The sequence below is a fragment of the Capra hircus genome, chromosome 7 (assembly GCF_001704415.2).
Source record: "Capra hircus breed San Clemente chromosome 7, ASM170441v1, whole genome shotgun sequence".
Classification (NCBI taxonomy): Eukaryota; Metazoa; Chordata; class Mammalia; order Artiodactyla; family Bovidae; genus Capra; species Capra hircus.
In genome coordinates, this window is record NC_030814.1 from 92,251,526 (window position 1) to 92,277,199 (window position 25,674).

General features: G+C 45.0%; 1 protein-coding gene across 1 annotated transcript in view; it reads left to right on the forward strand.

The window, feature by feature from the left end:
* ACSBG2 (acyl-CoA synthetase bubblegum family member 2) overlaps positions 1–23,983 on the forward strand; it is a 37,701-nt gene extending 13,718 nt beyond the window's left edge. The window contains exons 6-14 of the mRNA XM_018050924.1: positions 3,557–3,733; positions 6,388–6,569; positions 6,702–6,935; positions 12,046–12,263; positions 14,522–14,661; positions 14,751–14,997; positions 15,733–15,841; positions 23,558–23,660; positions 23,848–23,983. Of these exons, the coding sequence (XP_017906413.1) occupies positions 3,557–3,733; positions 6,388–6,569; positions 6,702–6,935; positions 12,046–12,263; positions 14,522–14,661; positions 14,751–14,997; positions 15,733–15,806 (1,272 nt within the window). The 3' untranslated portion in view covers positions 15,807–15,841; positions 23,558–23,660; positions 23,848–23,983. The remainder of the gene's footprint in view (positions 1–3,556; positions 3,734–6,387; positions 6,570–6,701; positions 6,936–12,045; positions 12,264–14,521; positions 14,662–14,750; positions 14,998–15,732; positions 15,842–23,557; positions 23,661–23,847) is intronic.

The window sequence follows — 25,674 nt, forward strand, 5'->3', positions numbered from 1 at the left end:
TTTTCCGTGCACTGACATATTATATACAGTCACGTGTTTATCGTGAACATCAGCTCCTTGAGGGCAGCGGCAGTCTGTTGGGTTCTCTGCTGTGTCTCCAGTGGTTGGTATACAGGAGGCTTCAATCCTTTTTGTGGACTGAAATGAATGAAGAAGGTCTGAGGAAGCCCACCCTGGCCAGCATTCATACTCCTAGTGGCTTCACGTCTGCTGAGATCATCTCCTTGAAGACAGCTGATGAACGCCAAGCTCTTGGAGCAAGTCTGCCTAGATCTTCATCCTGGCTCCCCCATTTGCTAGTTGTGTGACCTGAGAAAACTCCCTTAACTTCTCTGGGCTTCAGTTTGCCCACCTGTGAAATGGAGACAAGAACAGTTGATAGCTCTTAGAGTTGCTGTGAAGGTTAAATAATGTCCCATACTGTGTCAGTTAGCTACTGCTGTGTAACAAACCATTCCAGAACTGAGCAACTTGAAACACCAACAGTGCATTATTTCTGGGTCTCAGATTTGGACCAGGGCTCAGCAGTGTCTTTTCTGCCCCACAAAGTGTCAGCTGGGGTCACTCAGCCAGTGCCCAGGCTGGGTTAGCAGGTCCGAGAGGGGCTTCACTCATGTCTCCTGAGGCTTGGGTTTCTCTGTGGCATGGAGGTAGTGAGGCTGTTGAATTTCTCGCTGTGGTGCTGGCTCCAAGGGCAAGCACACTGTATGTAAAGGCACAGGCTGACATCTATTACGGCTCAGGGCCAGAAGCTCACATGGTGCCCTGCTCTGCAGGTCAAAACCAGCCACTGGACCAGCCCTGTGAGGGGAAGGGAAACAGACTCTAGCTCTGAATGGAGGGGGTGGCAGAGAATTTGCCGCTGTCTTTAACTTACACGTGGGCTTCCCCGGTGGCTCAGACAGTAAAGAATCTGCCTGCAATACAGGAGACCTGGGTTCAATCCCTGGGTTGGGAGAATCTCCTGGAGAAGGGACTAGCTACCCACTCTAGTATTCTTGCCTGGACAATTCCATGGACAGAGAAGCCTGGAGGGCTACAGCCCATGGGGTGGCAAAGTGACTGAGTGGCTAACTCTTCACTTAACCTACACACAGATATAAATGCTCAGAGTGATACCTGGCACACAGCCTCATCAGTGTCCCTTATTGTGACTTTTAATGCATTATTAACTGGAGACATTTTAATACATCTTTTGTTGCCCATTATTGACTGGAGATGTATCAGTACATTTTTAGACACTGATACAATTAACATCAAGTGTGAAGTTGTTAGAACTTAAAGTTGATCAAAGTTTCATTAGACAACTTACGACTGTCATTATCATTCACGTTTTTCTCTGTTAGATTTTTGTTCCAACTTTGTGTATGTGATGATTACCGTAAAATCTTCAAAGATAACACACGGTGAAATTTTACACAAAGATGAATTTTTCAGTGAATTTTATGGGAATACTTTCTCTGATTGTCTGAGCAACGTACATACAAGTGTCTCAGAAGATGACAGTTCTTCAGAACATAGTTCTGATTCAGACGATATGCATGTAGACCAACAAGAAGACAAAGAGCCTTAATGATTGATTCCGATGTGGAAAGTGAAATTCACGATGCTAGAGAGGACTTTACAAGTCTGTCAGGTGTAAACTGCTGAATGTAATGACGTGCAAAACAGTGTTAGTGAAATCACAGAATTGATTTTTGGCCAGCCAAAATGAAAACCCCAGCCGCAGGCGTTAGTTTCCACAAGAATCCCGCAGTCAATAATGAGTTAAAATCATCATAATCGTCATCATTTTTATAGCAAGAAGTCAAAGGTAGTCCCAGGTGCTCAACATATGTCCACAATTCAAAGTTTCCCCCATTTTATAGAATACTAGGCCATGCTGAGATAAACAGATATAACCCCTCACAGAAACTCCACGAGGTTAAGATGTGTCATTAACCCCTTTCACAGATGGGGAAACAGGCTCAGAGAGGGGACATGACTTGAGCAAGGTTAGAGAGCGAAGAATGAGCTTGAGCCAGGTTCTGAACCCACGGGTGTTTGAACGACTGTAAATCAGAGTCTGCACGTACCTAGCCCCTTTTCTCAACAAACGGGTGCTGGATTCCTTGGGCCTCTGGAGTGACAGTGCTTCTGAGGGCAGAAGGAAAATCCCTCCATCCTGAGACCCAGAGAAAGACAAGGGATGAATCTTGAGGGCTCACCATGGGCCAAGGGTTTTGCATGTTTCCTTGCTCTTAAATGTCCCTTCTCTTCTCTTAAATGTCCCTTCTCAACAAAAATTCACTGGGCACCTACTATGTGCTTGGAAAATGGCTTTGGACAGAACAGACCCAATCGTGGCCCCTGGGAAGACAGACAGGGAACGAATAAATAAAACCACTGAGATTGTGGCAAGTAGTACTCAGAGGATTAGACAGATGCTGGAAGCTTCGGTTTGGGGGTGAGACAGCTTCTCTAAGAGGTGACATTTAACTAGCAATTCAGCATCCAAAGAGTTATTAATAATTGTGGAGACAGTTGAAGGAAGCAGATCCCAGGCAGTGGGAATGGCCAGTGCAAAGGCCCTGAGGCAGGACTTCACCTGACCTGTTGGAATAACAGTGCAGTGGCCCATGTGGCCGGATTAATGACCAGTGTATGATACCATAAGAAGTGTAGATTGCTAAATTATAGATATGCTAAAACTTTTCATCAAAGTATGCACTGGACAAAGAAAAACATTCATAGAGTTATAAAGCAACTACACTCCAATAAAAATTTTAAAACTTTTTAAGAAAAACATTAATATACTAATTGTTGGGGTGTTTATTCCACGGGATTAAGAGTGGTCTTTTTGTGTTTTGGACAGTGTTTGTTTCTTAATTTTATGTTGGCACAAGGAAATTCTGTGCCCATTTTACAGATGAGCAAATAGAGGTTGCAAGGGATTTTAAGCAAATAGCCCAGGGTCACTCAGCTAGTAAATGGTGGAGTCAGGATTTCTTTTGTGTGTGTGGCTGTGTTGGGTCTTAGTCATGTGGGATCTTTCACTGTGGCAAGCAGGCTCAGCAGTTGTGGTGCACGGGCTTAGCTGCCCTGTGACATGTGGGCTCCTAGTTCCCTGACCAGGGATTGAACCTGATCTTCCACATTAGAAAGTGGATTCTTAACCACTGGACCACCAGGGAAGTCCCTGGAGTTAAGACACTGAGTCCTTCAGATTTTCTGACTTTCCCGGTAGACATCATGACTCTAGGGTCTCCTTTTGGATCCTGGGGCGTCTGGTAATCCTCCAAAGCTGCCCACTGAAGTTTACAGTTCGTCCCAGCCTCAGGCAAGTTAGTGAACTGTGCCTCTGGTTTCCCATCTCAATGATGGGGGAGAATCACAGTTCTCAACCCCAGTGTTAAGATGAGGACTAAATGACTCGATGTTTGTAAAGAACAGGAGCGGTGCCTAGCGTTTAGGAGGTGCCTTGCATTTGGTAAAGAACTGCGTTTAAACAGCCCTCAGGTGAGGAGGAGGAAGCGTGTCTGATCTCACTGGGTCCTAAGCTCAGCTTGTGTTCTAGATCACGTGGACAGCGGGGTCGGTGGCAAGGGAATGCGACCTGGCTTATGCCCCCGAAAAGCAGGAGGTGGTGGTCAGCTACCTCCCTCTCAGCCACATCGCAGCTCAGATGATGGATGTCTGGGTGCCCATTAAGGTCGGGGCTTTCATCTACTTTGCTGAACCAGACGCTCTCAAGGTATCAAGGCTGAGGGCAGCCCAGATGGGTGGACGGCTCCAACAGGGCCCAGATCTGGGGGTGTGGGGTCAAGGTTAAGGGCAGCTTGGAAGGGTGGATGGCTCCATCAAGGCCCAGATCTGGTAAGCAGAGGGGTTCCTTCTCTGTCCTCAGCTAATGCTCCCCTTTAGCAGCATGTGAATTGGTTAACCACCTTCTTTTTGTTTTTATCTTTATCCAAATCATGGTGTCCATGGTTTTTCAGGCTGTATACTGAACTACCTAAGACTAAAACGTGAGTGGTACTAAAGGCAGAATTTGTGTGTGTGTGTAGCGTTTTTGTTTTTTTTTTTTTTTTAATTCAGTACTCCCAGCTCCAAAACCCTCCACAAACCAAACATTTTTGGCAGTAGAATCTGACCTGAACTGATGTGAAGCTATTTGAGTCTTCATGTTTACCCCACTTACTGGGAATATGCATATCTACAGAAATATTAATGGGTTTCTCCAGTGCCTCAGCGGTAAACAATCTGCCTGCAATGCAGGAGGCACAGTACACGGGGCTTTGATCCTTGGGTTCAGAAAGATCACCTGGAGAAGGAAATGGTAACCCACTCCAGCATTCTTGCCTGGAGAATCCCATGAACAGAGGAGCCTGGTGGGCCATGGTCCATTTGGTTCAAAGAGTCAGACATGGCTGAAGCAACTCAGCACTAGGAACAAAGCCGTTTTAACTTGTTTTTGGCTTCAGCACACAGGATCTTAGTTTCCTGACCAGGGATCGAACTTGTGCCCCCTGCAGTGGGAGCATGGAGTCTTAACCACAGGACTGCCAGGGAATTCCTGTCTTAACATTTATGCAACTGCAAGTGTTTTCAAGGAGGCTGTGCCATTTTACATTCCCACCAGAAGCGTACGAGAGGTCCAGTTCCTCCGTACCCTCACCAACACTTGTTGTTACTATTTTTGTTATTATTATTGCCATCCTTTCACTTTTCGCTTTCATGCATTGGAGGAAAAAATGGCAACCCACTCCAGTGTTCTTGCCTGGAGAATCCCAGGGACAGGGGAGCCTGGTGGGCTGCCGTCTATGGGGTTGCACAGAGTCGGACACGACTGAAGCGACTTAGCAGCAGCAGCAGCAGCAGTGGACGTGAAGTGGTCTCTCTCCTATTAATTTGCATCTCTCAAATGATTAATGATGGTGAGCAACTTTTCCTGTGCGTATTGGCCACCTGTGTATCTTCTTCGGAAAAATCTCTTGTTCACAGTTTCGCCTGTGTAAAAATGGGGTTGTACATCTTATTGTTGAATGTTGTGCTCTTCACACAAATTGTTTATCAAAGATAGGTTTTGCAAATACTTGCTCCCAGTTCTGTGGCTTGTCTTCTCGTTTTCTTACTAGTGTCTTTTGAAAAACAGAAAATGTTCACCTCTAATGAGTGTTAACTCTCCAATTTATTGATTTTTTTTTTTTCCTTTCTTGCTTCTGGTGTAATTTTTAAGAAAATCATTGCCTACCCTAAGGGCTGGAGGAGGAAATGGTAACCCACTCCAGTATTCTTGCCTGGAGAACTCCATGGACAGAGGAGCCTGATGGGCTACAGTCCATGGGGTCACAAAGAGTCAGACACGACCAAGTGACTTACACATACTGTATCTAAAGTCACAGAGATTTTCTTCTATGTGTTCTTCTGGAGGGCTTTTAGATCTGTTAACAGCTCTTCCTTTTAGGTCTGTGGTCCATTTTGAGGTAATTTTTGTGTCTGCCAAGAATGCTCTAAGTTAGCTAAGCTCGCTGCTTGTTTGTCTTTGGCACTTTTATTGAGTATCAGTTGATTATAAATGTAAAGATTCATCTTTAGATTTTCAGTTGTTTCATTGATCTTTATGTCTGTCCTTACACCAAAACCTCACTGACTTTATTTCTCCAGCTTTTTGGTAGTGAGATCACCTTGTTCCTGTCTACCAGGACTCTCCCAGTTTCATAAATAAAAATTACCCCACATTCCAGGAACACCTCCAGTTCTGGACGTATCAGGACAGTTGATCACCCTACATTATAGTCAGTTTCAAAATCAAGTAATAGTAAGTCCTCTGATTTTGTTTTTCAGAATTGCTTTGGTTATTCCAGGTCCTCTGCATTTCCATGCAGTTTGTCAGTTGGTATAAAATATCTTGCCTATTTTTTATAGTGATGACATTGAACCTGTAGATCAATTTGAGGGAGACTCTTTCATGATACTCCACTTCATGCTTGGGCAACAGTTTCTTTAGCCACTCCCCCCACACTGGCTACGTACCCTGTTTTCATTTTATTACAAAATGATGCACTAAGAGCATCTCACATGTATTTCTCTGTGTATCGGAGACTTTTGTCCAGCTGAGTTCTATCACCCACAGAAGTGAAGTTGCCTAGCTGTATTTAAAATGTTAGCAGCACTGTCACACTGCCTTCCAAAAATATTCTACCAGTCTGTACGCTCCACTATGTCCCCAGGGAGAATGGGTTAAACTGATTGGCCACTGGCTAGTCAATGGGCTGGCTCCTGTGGGTCAGGAGCTCACCTTGGTCCAGAAAACTAGGAGAAAGTTCTCCTGGGCTGCCCTCAGTGGCTGAGGAGAGATGGACACCTAGGGTGCAGGTGTTGCTGACTGAGCTCTGTGTCCAATAGGGTACCTTGGTCAACACCTTGCAAGAGGTAAAGCCTACTGCCTTCCTGGGGGTACCCCGAATTTGGGAAAAGATGCACGAGAAGATAAAGGAGGCTGTTGGCAAGTCTTCAAGCTTGAGGAAAAAGGTGTTTTTGTGGGCAAGGAATATTGGCTTAAAGGTCAATTTGAAAAGGATGCTAGGGTAAGTGGTGGGACCACTGGGGCCAGGCATGGAGGGCGGTGGGTGAGGGGGCTCAGCCTTCTCCAGCTGGGTCCCATCCACCCCTGTGTGGCTCTGTGGCTACAGAACCTTCCTTGGCATCCATGTTCACAGGGAACATGACCCTCCCATGAGCTACCGCATGGCAAAGGCACTCGTGTTCACCAAAATCAAGAATTCCCTTGGCCTGGATCACTGCCGCATTTTTATCAGTGGGGCCGCACCCCTCAACCAGGAGACTTCCGAGTTCTTTTTAAGCCTGGACATACCAATAGGCGACGTGTACGGTATGAGTGAGAGCTCAGGGCCCCACTCCATATCCACCCTGGCAAACTACAAGTTTCAAAGGTACTGGTCTCCTAGGCAGACACCTGGTCCTCTGGCAACGCTGGGTCAAAGGGGATGGAGGTGGGAGGGTTTCTGGGATATGATGGATCCTGACTTGGGGTCTCCAGCCTCCAGGCTCCAAATCTTCATGACTGTGGGAAGCCCCAATTTGTCCGAGAGCCTGCGGACAAAGAGGGAGGTCTCCCAAACATTCTATGTATGTACCCTCCCTATCTGTCACTTGTGAGCTCTGCCTCCAGATGTCCCACCCCAGGTTGACCTCCTGAGGCCTAGGGACCCTTCATCTCCAAGAGGCTTTGTTTCAAACATGTCCCCAGGCCCCTCTGGCTTTCTCCCAAGCTTAGCTCACCTTGGGCTGCAGGATGGAGCCCAGTGACACTGATGCAGTAAGAACACCAAAGGCGAGTTCCACTCGGAGCCTGGGAGCCATGTTCCTTCTCAGGACCTCCTGGTCGTCCTTCCCTGTCCCTCTGGCCCCCACCAAATGCACCATACTGCAAGTTCGAGTCTCCTCTCGTGTTTGGCCAGGTTGCATTTGGCTTTGAACTTAGTGAAATCGAAGTCTGATCTTCCCAATCTGGCAAAACCATCTCTTCCTTCTTACTTTACTCTGTACATCAGTATCCACCCCTTCCAGCACACAACTGCACCTGGGTCTGTTTTCTGTAACCCCAAATGCCCACTTGAGCTTTGTTTTTTTCCCCCAAACCAAAGAGTAGTCCTTCCTTAAACAGGTGGCTTTTATTTTTTTTCTGTGTAGAATTTTTTTTCAGCTTTACTTGGATGAACACATCAAACTTGTACAGCTTCTGAGTTTTTCCACACTTCTAGGAAAGTTTTTAATTGGGAAGTCGTAAGAATCCTCTTTGTACTTTTTTTTTAAACTTATACCAGAGTATAGTTGCTTTACAAAGTTATTTGCTACTGTATAGCAAAGTGAATCAGTCATCTGCTGTTCAGTCACTATGTCGTGTCCAAGTCTCTGTGACCCCATGGACTGCAGCATGCCAGGCTTCCCTGTCCCTCACCATCTCCCAGAGTTTGCTCAGACTCATGTCCATTGAGTCGGTGATACTATCCAATCATCTCATCCTCTGTCGTCCCCTTCCATTCCTGCCCTCCATCTTTCCCAGCATCAGAGTCTTTTCCAATGGGTCAGCTCTTCGCATCAGGTGGCCAAAATATTGGAGTTTCAGCTTCAACATCAGTCCTTCCAAAGAACACCCAGGACTGATTTCCTTTAGGATGGACTAGTTGGACCTCCTTGCAGTCGAAGGGACTCTCAAGAGTCTTCTCCAACACCACAGTTCAAAAGCATCAATACTTTGGTGCTCAGCTTTCTTTATAGTCCAACTTTCGCATCCATACATGACTACTGGAAAAACCATAGCCTTGACTAGATGGACCTTTGTTGGCAAAGTAATGTCTCTGCTTTTGAATATGCTGTCTAGATTGATCATAACTTTCCTTCCAGGGAGTAAGTATCTTTTAATTTCATGGCTGCAATCACTATCTGCAGTGATTTTGGAGCCCCCAAAAATAAAGTCAGCCACTGTTTCCACTGTTTCCCCATCTATTTCCCATGAAGTGATGGGACCAGGTGCCATGATCTTCATTTTCTGAATGTTGAGCTTTAAGCCAACTTTTTCACTCTCCACTTTCACTTTCATCAAGAGGCTCTTTCATTCCTCTTCACTTTCTGCCATAAGGGTGGTGTCATCTGCATATCTGAGGTTATTGATATTTCTCCCGGCAATCTTGATTCCAGGTCGGGCTTCTTCCATCCCAGTATTTCTCATGATGTACTCTGCATAGAAGGTAAATAAGCAGGGTGACAATATACAGCCTTGACGTACTCCTTTTTCTATTTGGAACCAGTCTGTTGTTCCATGTCCAGTTCTAACTGTTGTTTCCTGACCTGCATACAGGTTTCTCAAGAGGCAAGTCAGGTGGTCTGGTATTCCCATCTCTTTCAGAATTTTCCACAGTTTATTGTGATCCACACAGTCAAAGGCTTTGGCATAGTCAATAAGGCAGAAATAGATGTTTTTCTGGAACTCTCTTGCTTTTTCGATGATCCAGCAGATGTTGGCAATTTGATCTCTGGTTCCTCTGCCTTTTCTAAAACCAGCTTGAACATCTGGTAGTTCATGGTTCACGTATTGCTGAAGCCTGGCTTGGAGAATTTTGAGCATTACTTTACTATCGTGTGAGATGAGTGCAATCATGCGGTAGTTTGAGCACTCTTTGGCATTGCCTTTCTTTGGGATTGCAATGAAAACTGACCTTTTCCAGTCCTGTGGCCACTGCTGAGTTTTCCAAATTTGCTGACATATTGAGTGCAGCAATTTCACAGCATCATCTTTTAGGATTTGAAATAGCTCAACTGGAATTCCATCACCTCCACTGTATAATCATAAGGGATTTGATTTAGGTCATACCTGAATGGTCTAGTGGTTTTCCCCACTTTCTTCAATTTAAGTCTGAATTTGGTAATAAGGAGTTCATGATCTGAGCCACAGTCAGCTCCCAGTCTTGTTTTTGCTGACTGTATAGAGCTTCTCCATCTTTGGCTGCAAAGAATATAATCAGTCTAATTTCGATGTTGACCATCTGGTGATGTCCATGTGTAGAGTCTTCTCTTGTGTTGTTGGAAGAGGGTGTTTGCTATGACCAGTGCGTTCTCTTGGCAAAACTCTATTAGCCATTGCCCTGCTTCATTCTGTACTCCAAGGCCTAATTTGCCTGTTACTCCAGGTGTTTCTTGACTTCCTACTTTTGCATTCCAGTCCCCTATAATGAAAAGGACATCTTTTTGGGGTGTTAGTTCTAAAAGGTCTTGTAGGTCTTCATAGAACCGTTTAACTTCAGCTTCTTCAGTGTTAGTGGTTGGGACATAGCCTTGGATTACAGCGATATTGAACGGTTTGCCTTGGAAACGAACAGAGAGCATTCTTTTTTGAGATTGCATCCAAGTACTGCATTTCGGACTCTTTTGTTGACTATGATGGCTACTCCATTTCTTCTAAGGGATTCCTGCCCACAATAATAGATATAATGGTCATCTGAGTTAAATTCACCCATTCCAGTCCATCTTAGTTCGCTGATTCCTAGAATGTCGACATTCATATGGGAAAACCATAGCTTTGACTATATGAATCTTTGTTGTCAGAGTGATGTCTCTGCTCTTTAATGCAATGTCTAGGTTTGTCACAGCTTTCCGCCCAAGGAGCAAGCATCTTTTAATTTCATGGCTGCAGTGATTTTGGAGCCCAAGAACATAAAATCTGTCACTATTTCCACTTCTATTTCCTTCTATTTGCCATGAAGTGATGGGACCAGATGTCATGATCTTGGTTTTCTGAATGTTGAGTTTTAGGCCAACATTCACCCTCATCAAGAGGCCCCTTAGTTCCTCTTTACTTTCCGCCATGAGAGTGGTATCCTCTGCATATGGGAGGTTGTTGACATTTCTTTTGGCAGTCTTGATTCCAGCTTGTGATTCCTCCAGCCTGGCATTTTGCATGATGTACTCTGCATATATGTTAAATAAGCAGAGTAACAATCTACAGCCTTGTCATATTCCTTTCCCAATTTTGAACCAGTCAGTCGTTCCATGTCCTGTTGCTTCTTGACCCACATACAGTTTTCTCAGGAGACAGGTAAGGTGGTCTGGCATTCCCATCTCTTCAACTATGTTCCAGTTTTGTTGTGATCCACACAGTCAAAGGCTTCTGTGTAGTCAATGAAGCAGAAGTAGATATTTTTCTGGCATTCTGTTGCTTTTTCTATGATCCAACAGATGGTAGCAATTTGATCTTTGGTTCCTCTGCCATTTCTAAACCCAGCTTGTACATCGGGAAGTTCTTGGTCGTGTGTGTGTGTGTGTGTGTGTGTGTGTGTGTGTGTGTGTGCTCTTTTTGGCTTTCCTTCCCAAAGATCACCACAACACTGAGTAGCGTTCCCTGTGCTCTACAGGAGACTCTCATTAGTCATCTGTCTTGCACATTGTAGTGTATACACGTCAATGCCAATCTCCCAATTCATCCCACCCTGCCTTTCCCCCGGTGGGGTCAATACATTTGTTCTCTGTGTCTGTTCACCTGTACCCTTTCTCCAGAGTCCACATTTATACACTCATATACATTTTAAGCATCTCAGGCCTGCCTTCTTTTTCCACTTGCTGACTAAGGGAGTTTCTACACTTCACCCGAAAACCACCGACCCTTCTAACTGCCAATAGAAGAGATCTCAGCCAGGCAGAAAGAAAATACTTCCTTCTCTGCATCCTAAGACCATCCTCCCAAGTGGTATCACTAGCGAAAGGAATTTCATGAAAATCCAGATTTCACTAGCGCTCTGTCCTGTGGAAGTAACTATAAAGAGACTCTGGCTGGTCATTTTACCTAAAATCAGCTGTGCTGGTCACTGCATTCAGGGTAACATTCCTGTTTTCTAGAGAGGGTTTTGTTGCTGGGGCTGGTTGGTTTTCTTTTCTTTTTTTTTTTTTTTTGCCACTCCATGTGACTTGCGGGATCTTAGTTCCCCGATCAGGGATGGAACCCAGACCCTCAGCAGGGAAAACATGGAGTCCCAACCACTTGGCCACTGGGGAATCCCATTGTTGTTTTTAAGCTGGGAAGTCTTTCTGCCATGTACGTGAAGATAAAACCAACCTACAACTCCACTGGGCTTCCCAGTTCACCAGTGAAAGTGTCACTCAGTTGTGTCTGACTCTTTGTGACCCCACTGACTGTAGCCCATCAGGCTCCTCTGTCCATGGGATTTCCCAGGCAGAAATACTGGAGTGGGTTGCCATTTCCTTCTCCGGGGATCTTCCTGACCCAGGGATCAAACTCGCTGTCTCCTGCATCACAGGCAGATTCTTTACCACTGAGCCACCAGGGAAGCCCAGTTCACCAGGTTTTTGGGAATTTGACTCCCTTGGTGGGACCAGCCCTCTCTCCACTCAGCCAACAGTCACAAGCACCCACTGGGTCCTGGGGAGGATGCAGCGGCAGCTCCTGCCCAGGCCAGCTGAGCTGGTGGTCAGGAACCGGGTGACCTCAGCCCCTGAGCCTCAGTCTTCCTCCCTCCTGTCCCCTGGCAGTTCTGGCAAAGTTGTGACAGGGTGTAAGAACATGCTGTACCAGCCAAGCAAGGATGGCGTGGGGGAAGTCTGCCTCTGGGGCCGGCATGTCTTCATGGGTTACCTGGAGCAGGAGGACGCGACCAGGGAGGCCATTGACGAGGAGGGCTGGCTCCACTCTGGGGACCTGGGCCGCATGGACAACCAGGGCTTCCTCTTTATCACCGGCCGCATCAAAGGTACTGGGGCTGGGTTCCCAGGGGCCTCCAGCGAGCAGGCCAGCCTTGAACACTGAAGGCTCTGCCTTTCCACCTTTCCACCTTTCATGGGGATGGGTGCTCACACAGATGTACAGGAACACCCCAGCCCATGCACTGTCCAGCCCAGTGCTATCCCTGTGCCCAGCATCTGGCCCTCAGCAAGATGGAGCCAGAAAAGAAGCCTATACTGGGCCTCAAACCTCTGTTCCCTCCCCTGTCATTTACAGATAACAGTTTAACTACAGAGTTATCATGATTAAATGAAATGATACAGAACAGGGATCAGTCAACTTTTCCCATAAAGTTGGTCACTGTTTTAGTCACTAACCTGTGTCTCTTTTGTGACCCCATGGACAGCAGCCCGACAAGCTCCTCTGTCCATGGGGTTCTTTAGGCAAGAATACTAGAGTGGGTTGCCATTTCCTTCTCCAGGGGATCTTCCCGAGCCAGGGACAGAACCTATGTCTCCTGCTTCTCCTGCATTGGCAGGAAGATTCTATACCACTGAGCCACCAGGGAAGCCCTAAAGGGCCCATGTATAGATATTTTGGATTTGCAGGATACAGGGTCTCTGACATAGCTGCTCCACTCGACTGCCGTGGGACAAAAGTTGATGTCCAGACCTGTGGTCGTGGCCAGGCACTAATACAAACATCACAGGGTTTTCACGTGTCACCAATATTGCTCTTCTCTGGATTTCCTTCCAACCTTTTAAAAATGTAAAAACTTTTTAGCTCGTGGCCTTACAAAAACAGGCAGAAGGAGCACTGTGGAATTTAGCCCACAACCTCTGATGTAGAGCATTTGGCATGGAGCCTGACATAGGCTGTAACTGTTCAGTAAGAGGGCTATGTTACCATTATTTCTGTGATAAGCAACAGAAAACCCTTCTTAAACAGGTTTGAGTGGAAAAGTAAAGCTGCTGGCTCAAACTGTAAAGTCCAAAAGTGCATGCTTCGGGCATGGCTGAATTCAGGTCTCTTTATCCTGTGACCAAGGTCCCCTCTGTATTTACACCATTCTTGTTTATTTATTCATTTATTTCTTTGTCTGCATCTGGTCTTAGATGAGGCATGCGGGCTCTTTGTTACGTGGGCTCAGTAGTTGTGGCTCAAGGGCTTGGTTGCCACATGGCATGTGGGGTCTTAAGTCCCTGACCAGGGATTGAACCCACATCCCCTGTATTGGAAGCTAGATTCTTAACCACTGGACCACTAGGGAGCTCCCTGATGCCATTCTTGAGGAGGCTTTTCCAACTTGATGATAAGATGGCTGCCAACAGTCTAGGCTCATCGTTAACACCCAAAGGTTGAGGAAGAGTGTACTACTCCCAACAGCGTCAGCAAGTTTTATGTCTGATTCTCACTGGATCTTCCTGGGTCAGTATCCCATCTCCGAATGAATCACTGTAGAGGATGGAATACACTGACTGGTCCGATGTGGTCACAGGCTCACCCCAGCAGCCCACCCCCTCCCCAGACCACACAGAGATGGAGGGTAGTTCTCTAAAGAAACTCAAAGGACGGAGGAGTCACTGGGCAGACAGTATCACAGATGTCCATCATGGGCCCAAACGGATCATTCCTAGTGCTACAGGGACCTCAGCGGAGGTGACTGCAAGATCAGGATGGAATGGAGAGAGTCTGTGTGGGTGGGACAGGAAGCAGCAAGTGTCCCAGGATGGAGGAACAAGTGAAGACTGTGTCTCGGGCAGGAGGAGGAGCTCCTGAAGGATTTTAGGCAGGGGAAGACAGTGACACAATCCTTTAAGAGCCTGCCAAAACTAGGGAGGCACCACACACCCCCGGGAGGAGCCTGGACTTGGGATCTTTGAAAGTTGCCAGACAATGGGAACAGCAGGAGACAGAGAGTCAGGGCATGGTCAGAAGCTCTTGACTATTCTCCAGGCAAGGGCATACCAGAGGGCCTGGATCAGGGCACAGGGGACCAAGGAACAGGCCAGGAGTAGACAAGATGCTGTCCAAGTGGAATACTCAGGATGTGGATGCTCAATGGGAATCTGAAGAAGATGGGGGAGGAGGGGCAGAGTCTCTGGGTCTGGCGCTTGGAGGAGGACATGGAGAGCAACCTGGCCAAGGGCAGGGGTGCTCCTCTGCTCCTGGGGTTTTTTGGGGGAGTGGTGGTTGCTGCTGACACCTGGGCCCCTCTGATCTGCAAAGGCACGGGGCCCCTGGGCTGTCCTGGTTGGACCCACCCCCAGTCATGCCTCGTTTCAGAAATCATCATCACAGCCGGTGGCGAGAATGTGGCCCCCGTTCCCATCGAGAACCTGGTTAAGGAGACGATCCCCATCATTAGTAATGCCATGTTGGTGGGCGACAAGGCCAAGTTCCTGAGCATCCTCCTGACACTGAAGGTAACGTGGGTTTTCCAGCAGGTGGGAAGCTGCATCTTGGTCCCTGGGGCTGGATGCTAGGGGTTGTGACAGGGGTGTCGCGGGGGCAGTGCGAGGTTGACAAAATAACCGGAGAGCCACTGGACATGCTGAACTGGGAGGCGATCAAGTTCTGCCGGGAGGTGGGCAGCCAGGCGACCACGGTGTCTGAGATCCTGGACCTGCGAGATCCCATGGTCTATGCGGCCATCCAGAAAGGCATCAGTGCTGTCAACCAAAAAGCCATCTCCAACGCACAGAAGATTCAGAAGTGGGTCATCTTGGAGAAGGACTTTTCCATCAGTGGCGGAGAGCTAGGTGAGTGGCCTGGAGAGCTTCGACACTTGGAGGCTGGTCCCCTGATGGTGTCCAGGGCCCTGTGGGCGCTGAGGAGACACGTCTTATTCTGGGAGTCAGAGGGCCTGTGGGACCAGCTGCCGACTGAGGGGTGGCTACCCGGAGGGAGATCGTGTCCACCTTCCCCCGATCCCACCCCCAGCAGTTGCAGACTCTGATGTGCCAGGGAGGCGAGAAGACTGGGCAGTGTAGCAGGTGTGACAGTGGGCTAGACGGGTGATGGGTCAGTGGTCAGACAGCAAGCTGCTTTGGCCAGAAGGAACTGGGAAGCCTGCTCTCAGGAAGTGGTCCTTAGGGTAAGACTCAGAGGATGAAAAGGAGCCTTTTGGGCAAACAATTGAAGGGGAATGATATTCCTGGCTGAGGGGGCAGCAGGTACCATGGCCCTCAGGCAGGACGGTGCCTGGAGAGTCGTGGGAACAACTGGGAGGCCTGTGAAGTCACGGTGGAGAGAGGTCACGTTCAGCTGTAGTAAGGAGTTGAGATTTTATTCCCAGAAAGGGAGCTGTGTGTGTGTGAAGCAGACAGTCTCCTTCGCCATCCCTTAAGATGGCAAAGGCAGTGCCCCAGGAAGATGAGGGCATGGCCAGCCACCAGCCCAGCCCCAGCCACGAGATCCTGCCGCCTGGTCACGCCCAGGGTACACGGACTCTTATTTCACCCCCACGTCTGAACCGGTTTTTGCTTTCTGGGCAGGTCCGACGACAAAGATTAAACGCCATTTCATCCTCCAGAAATACAGAAGGCAGATCTACAGCATCTACCAGTGACGGCGTTGGCGGAGCAGGGCCTGGCTGCCCTGATGGTGAGACCGGCTTGGCAGGCTGGGCCACAGACGAGTCCAACACAGGTGGTCTCCACACGTGCACACATGCTCAGCGGCCGTGGGCTCTGGATGGTGTCTGCCCTCCACTCACCCTCCACCTAGGTCCCAGTGGGGCGCGCCTGCTCCTTCCTGCCTGGCTGTCACCTCTGTTAGCTGTTCCTCCTGCCTTTTCCACTCGTCTGGTAGAGGGAGCCAGGCAGTCTTTGCATCCCAAAACCAGAGCCCAAATGTGAAATGCCCAAATGTTTCCTGGTGGCTTCTCTGTAGAAGCCCTTTTGTCAGAAACTGTTGTGGGAGGCAGGTGGGGGAGTTCTACTGGCCGGAAGCCCAAGGAATGAGGTGCGACGGCCCATCCCAGCAGAGGCATGCAGGCCTAATTTTGGGCTGCGCTGGATCTTTGCTGGTGCCACGGCCCATCCCAGCAGTGCACGCAGGCCCAATTTTTTGGGCTGCGCTGGATCTTTGCTGGTGCCACGGCCCATCCCAGCAGTGCACGCAGGCCTAATTTTTTGGGCTATGCTGGGTCTTTGCTGGTGCCACGGCCCATCCCAGCAGTGCACACAGGCCCAATTTTCGGGCTGCGCTGGGTCTTTGCTGGTGCCGAGGGTTTTCCTAGTCACAGTGCTCGGGCTTCTCTTGTTGCAGAGCATGGGCTCTAGAGTGCGGGCTCAGCAGGGCGCGGGGACGGGCTTACTTGCTTGGCGGCATGTGGGATCTTCAGGGACAAGGGGTTGAACCTGTGTCCCTGGCATTGCAAGGTGGATTCGTAACCAGTGGACCACCAGGGAAGTGAGGGACAGAGATTTGAGCTTTTCCCACTACCCCCTGCGCCCTCCCTTTCCCCAAAGTCTTTCTCACAAGGAGCCTCCACGATGCCAGGAGTCACAGGTAGGGTTTTAGAAACCCAGCACGACGCACGGTGTGGGCAGAGAGGTGGACACATCTTCCGTTGTCCCAAGACCTACCTATAATTCTCTCGTGGTCAAACCCTTCTGCTCAGATGCCCTGTGCTGGTTTCCCAGGACTGCCACAGAAGACAGTTCTGCAGGCCCAGGGCTTAAACAAGAATCTTTCCTCAGGGCCCTGAACGCTGGGAGTCTCCCCACAGTCAAGGCTGGCTGGCTCAGTTGGTCCCTTCTGAAGCCCTTCTCCTTGGTTTGTGCGTGAATGCTAAGTTGCTTCAGTGCAGGTCTAGAACCAGCATGCTATTGGAGGACAGCCTAGACAGGCGAGGTGTCTGTGACTCCCAGCGAGGGAGAGGACTCTGGCAGCAGTGACTCAAGAAAACCAGTTATTATTCTTATGTTTTGACTTGTTCCGTAGAGTCTTTAGGAATTTTTTTGTTTTGTTTTGTTTTGTTTTCCTACCCCCAGCCTGTTGCAGATGTTGACTTTATTGGCACTATGAAATCTAATTAAGCTTTTTTTTTCAGTCACACTTTTTATTGTTGTTATAAACCTCTGCCTCTATGTTGGGCTTTTGCAGTTCGGTGGAGTTTTCTTTCTTCTTTTCTTTTTTCTTTAATTTTAATTTTTTATTTTAAAAAATCTATTATTATTTATTCCTTTGTTTGCTTTTCCTACTGTTCTTTCCCCCTTGCAGTTAATCTTTAATATATACAAATCTTTATCTACCTCTATTTAACTTTGCATACCTATTCTTTCTTTCCTTTCTTCTCAACATATTTGTTAGTTTTGTGTTCATTGCTTCATTCCCCACTTGGCACCTTGCTTTAGTTTTGTTTTCCAGTTTGTGCTTTAGTTAGTTTTGTTCTTAACTGGTAAATGTAATTTTTGGTTTCTTTGTTTGCTGGATCAATCTATTGTACTTTATTTTTGTTGGGCTGTTTTGATTTTGCTAATGGGTATATAGGTATATGCATATATTCCACTATTTTAATTATTATTTGCCTGGTTTTGTAACTGCCATTTGTCTGGGTTTCCTCTTTGGTTTCTCGTTTTTGGGTATTTGTTTTAATCTCACTTAATGCCATAACAAACCACTTGTGGAATCTTCATTCCTGACCAAAGATCAAGTTCTGAGCCTTTGGAGTGGGAGCAGTGACTCCAAGACCCTAGACTACCAGAGAACAAACCCTAGGGATTATCAAATAGTGAGAACTCACACAAAGGAAACCACTTGAATACAAGACCTGGCATCACTCAACCACCAGTAGCACCCTGTGCAGGATGCCTCATCTAAACAACAAACAAAACAAAAATACAAACCCAATCATCAGCAGACAGGATCACCACCTCACTCAGCCTTGCCCATCAGAGGGAAAACAAACAAACAAAAACTCAGCACAAATCTCACCCTATACTAAGCTTACACAAACCACTGGACCACCTTGGGAGGGCAGAAACCAAAAGGAAGAGAGAATTTAACCTTGAAGCCTGGGAAAAGGACACCTCAAACACAGTAAGTTTAAAAAAAAAAGAAAAGACAGAGAAATACTACACAAATGAAGGAACAAACTAGAAACACAAATGTCCAAATAAATGAAGAGGAAATAGGCAAACTACCTGAAAAAGAATTCAGAATAATGATAGTAAAGATGATCAAAAACCTTGAAAACAGAATGGAGAAAATGCAAGAACCAATTAACAAAGACCCAGAAGAATTAAAGAATAAACATACAGAGACAAACAGCACAATTACTGAAATTAAAAATACTCTGGAAGGAATAGCAGACTATCTGAAGCAGAAGAATGAATCGGTGAGCTGGAAGATAAAATGGTGGAGATAGCTTCTGAAGAGCAGAATAAAGTAAAAAGAATGAAAATAACTAAGGGTAGTCTCAGAAACCTCTGGAACAATATCAAACGCAGCAACAATCAAATTATAGGGGTCTTCTGGGAAAAAGAAAGGATATGAGAAAATATTTGAAGGGATTATAGTTGAAAATTTCCCCAACATGGAAAAGGAAATAAAAGTCCAAGAGGCGCAAAGTGTCCCATACAGGATAAACCCAAGTAGAACCATACCCAAGACACATACCAATCAAACTAACAAAGACTAAAAGAAAGAATATTAAAAGCCACAAGGGAAAAGCAACAAGTAACATACAAGAGAAAGCCCATACACTTAACAGCTGATCTTTCAGCAGAAACTCTGCAAGCCAGAAGGGATGGCAGGATATATTTAAAGTACTGAAAGGGAAAAATCTACAACCAAGATTATTGTACCCGGAAAGGATCTCATTCAAAATTGATGGAGAAATCAAAAGCTTTTCAGACAAGCAAAAGTCAAGAGAATTCAGTACCATCAAACCAGTTTTACAACAAATGTTAAAGGGACTTATATAGTCAAGAAATACAAGAGAAGAAAAAAGATCTACAAAATCAACCCTAAACAATTAAGAAAATGGCAATAGGAACATATATATCAATAATTACTTTAAATGTAAATGGATTTAATGCTCCAACCAAAAGGCACAGACTGGCTGAATGGATTCAAAAACAAGACCCATATATATGCTGTGTACAAGAAACCCACTTCAGACCTGAAGACACATATAGACTGAAAGTGAGAGGATGGAAAAATACATTCCATGCAAATGGGAAGCAAAAGAAAGCTTGAGTAACAGTCCTCAAATCAGACAAAATAGACCTTAAAATAAAGAAGATACAAGATATAAGGAAGGACACTACATAATGATCAAGGGATCAATCCAACTGGAAGGCATAGCAATTGTAAATATCTATGCACCCAACAGAGGATCACCTCAATACATAAGACAAACACCAACAGACACAAAAGGAGAAACTGACAGTAACACAATAATAGTAGGAGACTTTAACCCCCCACTCACACCAATGGACTGGTCATCAAAACAGAAAATTAATAAGGAAACACATGTCTTAAATGATACATTAGAGGAGTTGGATCTCATGGATATCTTCAGGAGATTCCATCCAAATACAGAAGAATACACCTTCTTCTCAAGTGCACATGGAACATTCTCCAGGATAAGAACACATCTTGAGTCACAAATCAAACCTCAGGAAATTTAAGAAAATTGAAATCATATCAAGCATCTTCTCTGACCACAACACTATGAGATTAGATATCAATTACAAGAAATAAAAACTGTAAAAAACACAAACACATGGAGATTAAACAATACGTTTCTAAATAACCAACAGGTTACTGGAGAAATAAAAAAATTTCTAGAAACAAATGACAATGAAAACATGACAACTCAAAACCTATGGGATGCAGCAAAAGCAGTTCTAAGAGGGAAGCTTATAGCAATTCAATCCTACCTCAAGAAACAAGGAAAACGTCGAACAGACAACCTAGCTTTACACCTAAAACAACTGGAAAAAGAAGAACAAAAAAAGCCCAAAATTAGAAGGAAAGAAAGAATAAAGATCAGAGCAAAAACAAATGAAAAAGAAATGAAAGAAACAACAGTAAAGATGAACAAAACTAAAAGCTGGTTCTTTGAGAAGATAAACAAAATGGACAAACCTTTAGCCAGACTCATCAAGAAAAAAAGAGAGAAGAATCAAATCAACAAAATTAGAAATGAGAAAGGAGAGGTTACAACAGACAATGCAGAAACACACAGGATCATAAGAGACTATTATGGTAACAACTCTATGGCAATCAAATGGATAACCTGGAGGAATTGGACAGATTCTTAGAAAAGTTCAATCTTCCAAGACTGACCAGGAAGAAATATGAATTATGAACAACCCAATTACAGCACTGAAATTGAAACTGTGATCAAAAATCTCCCAAAAAACAAAAGCCCATGACCAGATGGCTTCATGGGAGAAGTGTATCAAACATTTAGAGAAAAGCTAATGTCTATCCTTCTAAAACTTTTTCAAATAATTGCAGAAGAAGGAACACTTCCCAACTCATTTTACAAGGCCACCATCACCCTGATACCAAAACCAGACAAAGACAACATACACACAAAAGAAAATTATAGGCCAATATCATTGATGAACATAGATACAGAAATCCTCAACAAAATTTTAGCAAACAATTCCGCAACACATCAAAAACCTCACACACCATGATCAAATTGGGTTTATTCCAGGGATGCAAGGATTCTTCAATATATGCAAATCAATCAATGTAATGCATCATATTAACAAACTGAAAGATAAAAACCACATGATCATTTCAATAGATGCAGAAAAGGCCTTCAACAAAATTCAGCACCTATTTATGACTAAAATTCTTCAAAAACTGGGCATAGAAGGAACCTACCTTAACATAGTAAAGGCCATATATAATAAGCCCACAGCAAAAATTATTCTCAATGGTGAAAAACTGAAAGCATTCTCCCTAAGATCAGGAACAAGACAACCGTGTCCACTTTCACCACTATTATTCAACAGAGTTTTGGAAATCCTAGCTACATCAATCAGAGAAGAAAAAGAAACAAAAGGAATCCAGATCGGAAAAGAAGTAAAGGTCTCACTGTTTGCAGATGAGATGATACTATACATAGAAAACCCTAAAGATAGTACCAGAAAATTATTAGAGCTAATCAGTGAATTTAGCACAGTTGCAGGATACAAAGTCAACACACAGAAATCACTTGCATTTCTATATACTAACAGTGAAAAATCAGAAAGAGACATTAAGGAATCAATCCCATTCACCATTGCAACAAAAGGAATAAAACATCTAGGAATAAACTTACCTAAGGAGACAAAAGAACTGTACACAGAAAATTATAAGACACTGATGAAAGAAATCAAAGATTACATAGAGAGATGGAGAGATATTCCATGTTCCTGGGTAGGAAGAATCAATATTGTGAAAATGACTATACTACCAAACTCAATCTACAAATTCAGTGTGATCCCTATCAAATTACCAATGGCATTTTTCACAGAACTAGAACAAAAAATTTCACAATTCGTATGGAAACACAAAAGACCCTGAATAACCAAAGCAGTCTTGAGAAAGAATGGAGCTAGAGGAATCAACCTTCCTGACTTCAGGTTATACTGCAAAGCTACAGTCATCAAGACAGTATGGTTCTGGCACAAAAATAGAAATATAGACCAATGGAACAAGATAGAAAGCCCAGAAATAAACCCATGCCCCAGGTACCTTATTTTTGACAAAGGAGGCAAGAATATACAATAGGGCAAAGACAGCCTCTTCAATAAACGGTGCTGGGAAAACTGGACAGCTACATGTAAAAGAATGAAATTAGAACACTTTATAACACCATACACAAAGATAAACTCAAAATGGATTAAAGACCTAAATTTAAGACCAGAAACTATAAAACTCTTTAGAGGAAAACAAAGGCAGAACATTCGATGACATAAATCAAAGCAGGATCCTCTATGACCCACCTCCTAGAGTAATGGAAATAAAAACAAAAGTAACAAGTGAGACCTGATGAAACTTAAAAGCTTTTGCACAGCAAAGGAAACTATAAGCAAGGTGAAAAGACAACCCTCAGAATGGGAGAAAATAATAGCAAATGAAACAACCGACAAAGGATTAATTTCCAAAACATACAAGCAGCTCATGCAACTCAATACCAGAAAAACAAACAACCCAATCAAAAAGTGGGGGAAAAGACCTAAACAGACATTTCTCCAAAGAAGACATACAGATGGCTAACAAACACATGAAAAGACGCTCAACATCTCTCATTATTAGAGAAATGCAAATCAAAACTCAATGAGTAACCTCACACTGGTCAGAATGGCCATCATCAAAAAGTCTACAAACAATAAATGCTTGAGAGGGTGTGGAGAAAAGGGAACACGCCCCCACTGTTAGTGGGAATGTAAATTGATACAGCCACTATGGAAGACAGTATGGAGATTCCTGAAAAAACTAGGAATAAAACCACCACATGATCCAGCAATCCCACTCCAAGGCATATACCCTGAGGAAACCAAAATTGAAAGACACACGCATCCCATTGTTCATTGCAGCACTATTTACAATAGCTAGAACATGGAAGCAACCAAATGTCCATCGCAGATGAATGGATAAAGAAGTTGCAGTACATATACACAATGGAATATTACCCAGCCATAAAAAGGAACACATTTGAGTTAGTTCTAATGAGGTGGATGAACCTAGAGTCTATTATACAGAGTGAAGTAAGTCAGAAAAAGAAAGATAAATATCATATTCTAATACATATATATGGAATCTAGGAAAATGGTACTGAAGAATTTATTTACAGGGCAGCAATGGAGAAACAGACATAGAGAATAGATTTATGGACTTGGGGAGAGGAGAGGAGAGGGTGAGATGTATGGAGAGAATAACATGAAAACTTATATTACCATATGTAAAACAGATAGCCAACGGGAATTTGCTGTATGTTTCAAGAAACTCAAACAGGGGCTCTGTATAAACCTAGAGGGGTGGGATTGGGAGGAAGATAGGAGGGAGTTTCAAAAGGGAGGGGATATATCTATACCTATGGCTGATTCATATTGAGGTTTGACAGAAAACAAGAAAATTCTGTAAAGCAATTATCCTTCAATTAAAAAATAAATTTTTTTTAAAAAGGTAAATATCAAGTTCAAGTCCACTGGAGAGGAATTCAATTTTTTTCTTAATTTCTAAGTGGATCTGTTTATTCTGGAACAGCTCTATCTTACAGTCCCTGGGTGAAAGGGTGTCAGAGAATGAACACACATATACCAAGGGTCCCCATGTGAGAACTTATCTTTCTCCTCTCTCCAGCCTGCAAGAGGGAGACCTCATTACAGGGACTATGAGTCTCTTGTGTTATTAAGAAGCCACATTCCCTGGGCGTCAGTCTCTTTGTCATCTGCCTGTGGAAGAGGTAAACACTCTTGGGCCGGCCATACCTCTTGAAGCGACAAGGTCAGCATAGACCTTGGAATTCCTACAAGCCTTTGGGGCGTGAGCCTGGGGAAACTGATGAGGGTGGCCCTGAAGAACTGCCTGTTCAGAAGAAAGATCTGACCTGGTAGGTTTCAACTGTTTTTTTTTTTTTTCCCCCTCCCCAGAGGACTGGCAGAGACACCAAAGAAGAAAAGCCCGGTTTGAAGAAGAAACCGGGCCCCCAAACCCACTCATCTTCCTGGAAGCGACTTAGAAACCTGTCCAATGAGTTCTGACAATAAAGCTCTCTGGCGCCCCATGTCCTGATTTTTGGCCAGATGTGGACAGCTTGTCCTTTGTCACGGAGCTCAGATTCTGGGTTCAGATTCTGACTGGCTGTGTGAACTCACATGTCTGAGTCTTGGGAGAGGGTGAGCGCAGGCTAAGTCGCTTCAGTCGTGTCCAACTCTTTCCAACCCTATAGACTGTAGCCTCCCAGGCTCCTCTGTCCACAGGATTTTTCCAGGCCAGAACACTGGATAATTTCCTCCTCCAGGGGATCTTCCCAACCTAGGGATCAAACCCGCATCTCCTGCACTGGCAGGCGAGTTCTTTACTGCTGAGCTACTAGGGAAGTCCCAATAACTGTGATTTTTTATGAATTCCATCTTCTGGGAAAGATGAGTCTGCTGTTGTCATAAGATGTGAGACAGCAGCAGCTTGAAAGAAAATAGAACCTTCTTCCTCTCTCATCCAATAGTCCATGTATAGACAAACCAAAACTGATACGGCACACACACAGTATCAGTTCCTGAAAGGATATCAGTACAGGTGAGAGTGGGGAGGGGACATCTCCCAGCATATAGAGGGACCGAGCAAGAGGACAGGAAGAAAGAAACTTCCAGTGTCCCCTTCAGGTCCTAGATACCCAGAGGCACTCCTTTTTTTTTCGTTTGTTTCCTCTTTAAAATACCAAATGATAAATCGATCAGAAATGTATAGACATTCTCCTCACAAAAGAGCATCTGACAGAGATAAGGCTAAAGCGTTCCTCAACAATTTGTACGTTTTTCTGCTTTTACTATGTAAGTATGGTCAATCCTCTTTATTTGCATGTTTCATATTTACAAGTTTGCCTGCTCACTGAGGACTTCCCATGTGGCTCAGACTGTAAAGATAAAAATATGCCTGCAATGCAGGAGACATGGGTTCGATCCCTGGGTTGGGAAGATTCCCTGGAAAAGGGAATGGCAATGCACTCCAGTATTCTTGCCCAGGAAATCCCATGGACAGAGGAGCCTGGTGGCCTACAGTCCATAGGGCTGCAAAGAGTCGGACACGACTGAGCGACTAACCCCCAAAATTAATGTATCTGGCATTTCTATAGCCATCTCTAGAAATGGGTGGAACAGTGGAAAAGTTTAACAACCCAATGTGCATGTTTGCAGCTTGCTGAAGGTCCAACAAGGTGCCTCCTGGCTTCAGCTGTGAACCTGTGTCTTTTGGGGGTCTATTTAGTACTATGCTTTCTGCATTTTTTTTTTTTGGTGGTTTCACTGTTGAAAACGGCCCCCAAGTGTAGTGCTTATGTGCTGACTAGCGGTCTTGAGTTCAAGAAAGCTATGAAGAGCCTTATGGAAAAATATACACACAGAAAATAAACCCCATTCAGGTGGCTTACAGCGCCGCTGGCCATGAGCTCAATGCTAGGGAATCATCTGTGTCTATTAAGCTGCTGTCAAACATAAATACATATGATACAAGCATGTTCAGATCAGTGGATAAAAATATTGTGACCAGGGTGGTCCAGTGGTTAACAATCCACCTTGCAATGCAAGGGACATGGGTTTGATCCCTGGTCACGGAACTAAGATCCCACAGGCTGCTGAGCAACTAAAAGCCCGCATGCCGCAACCACTGAGCCCACACCCACTGAAACCTGCATGCCACAATTAGGGAGCGCATGTGCCGCCTCCAAAGATCCTTCATGACACGACAAAGATCTCGCACAC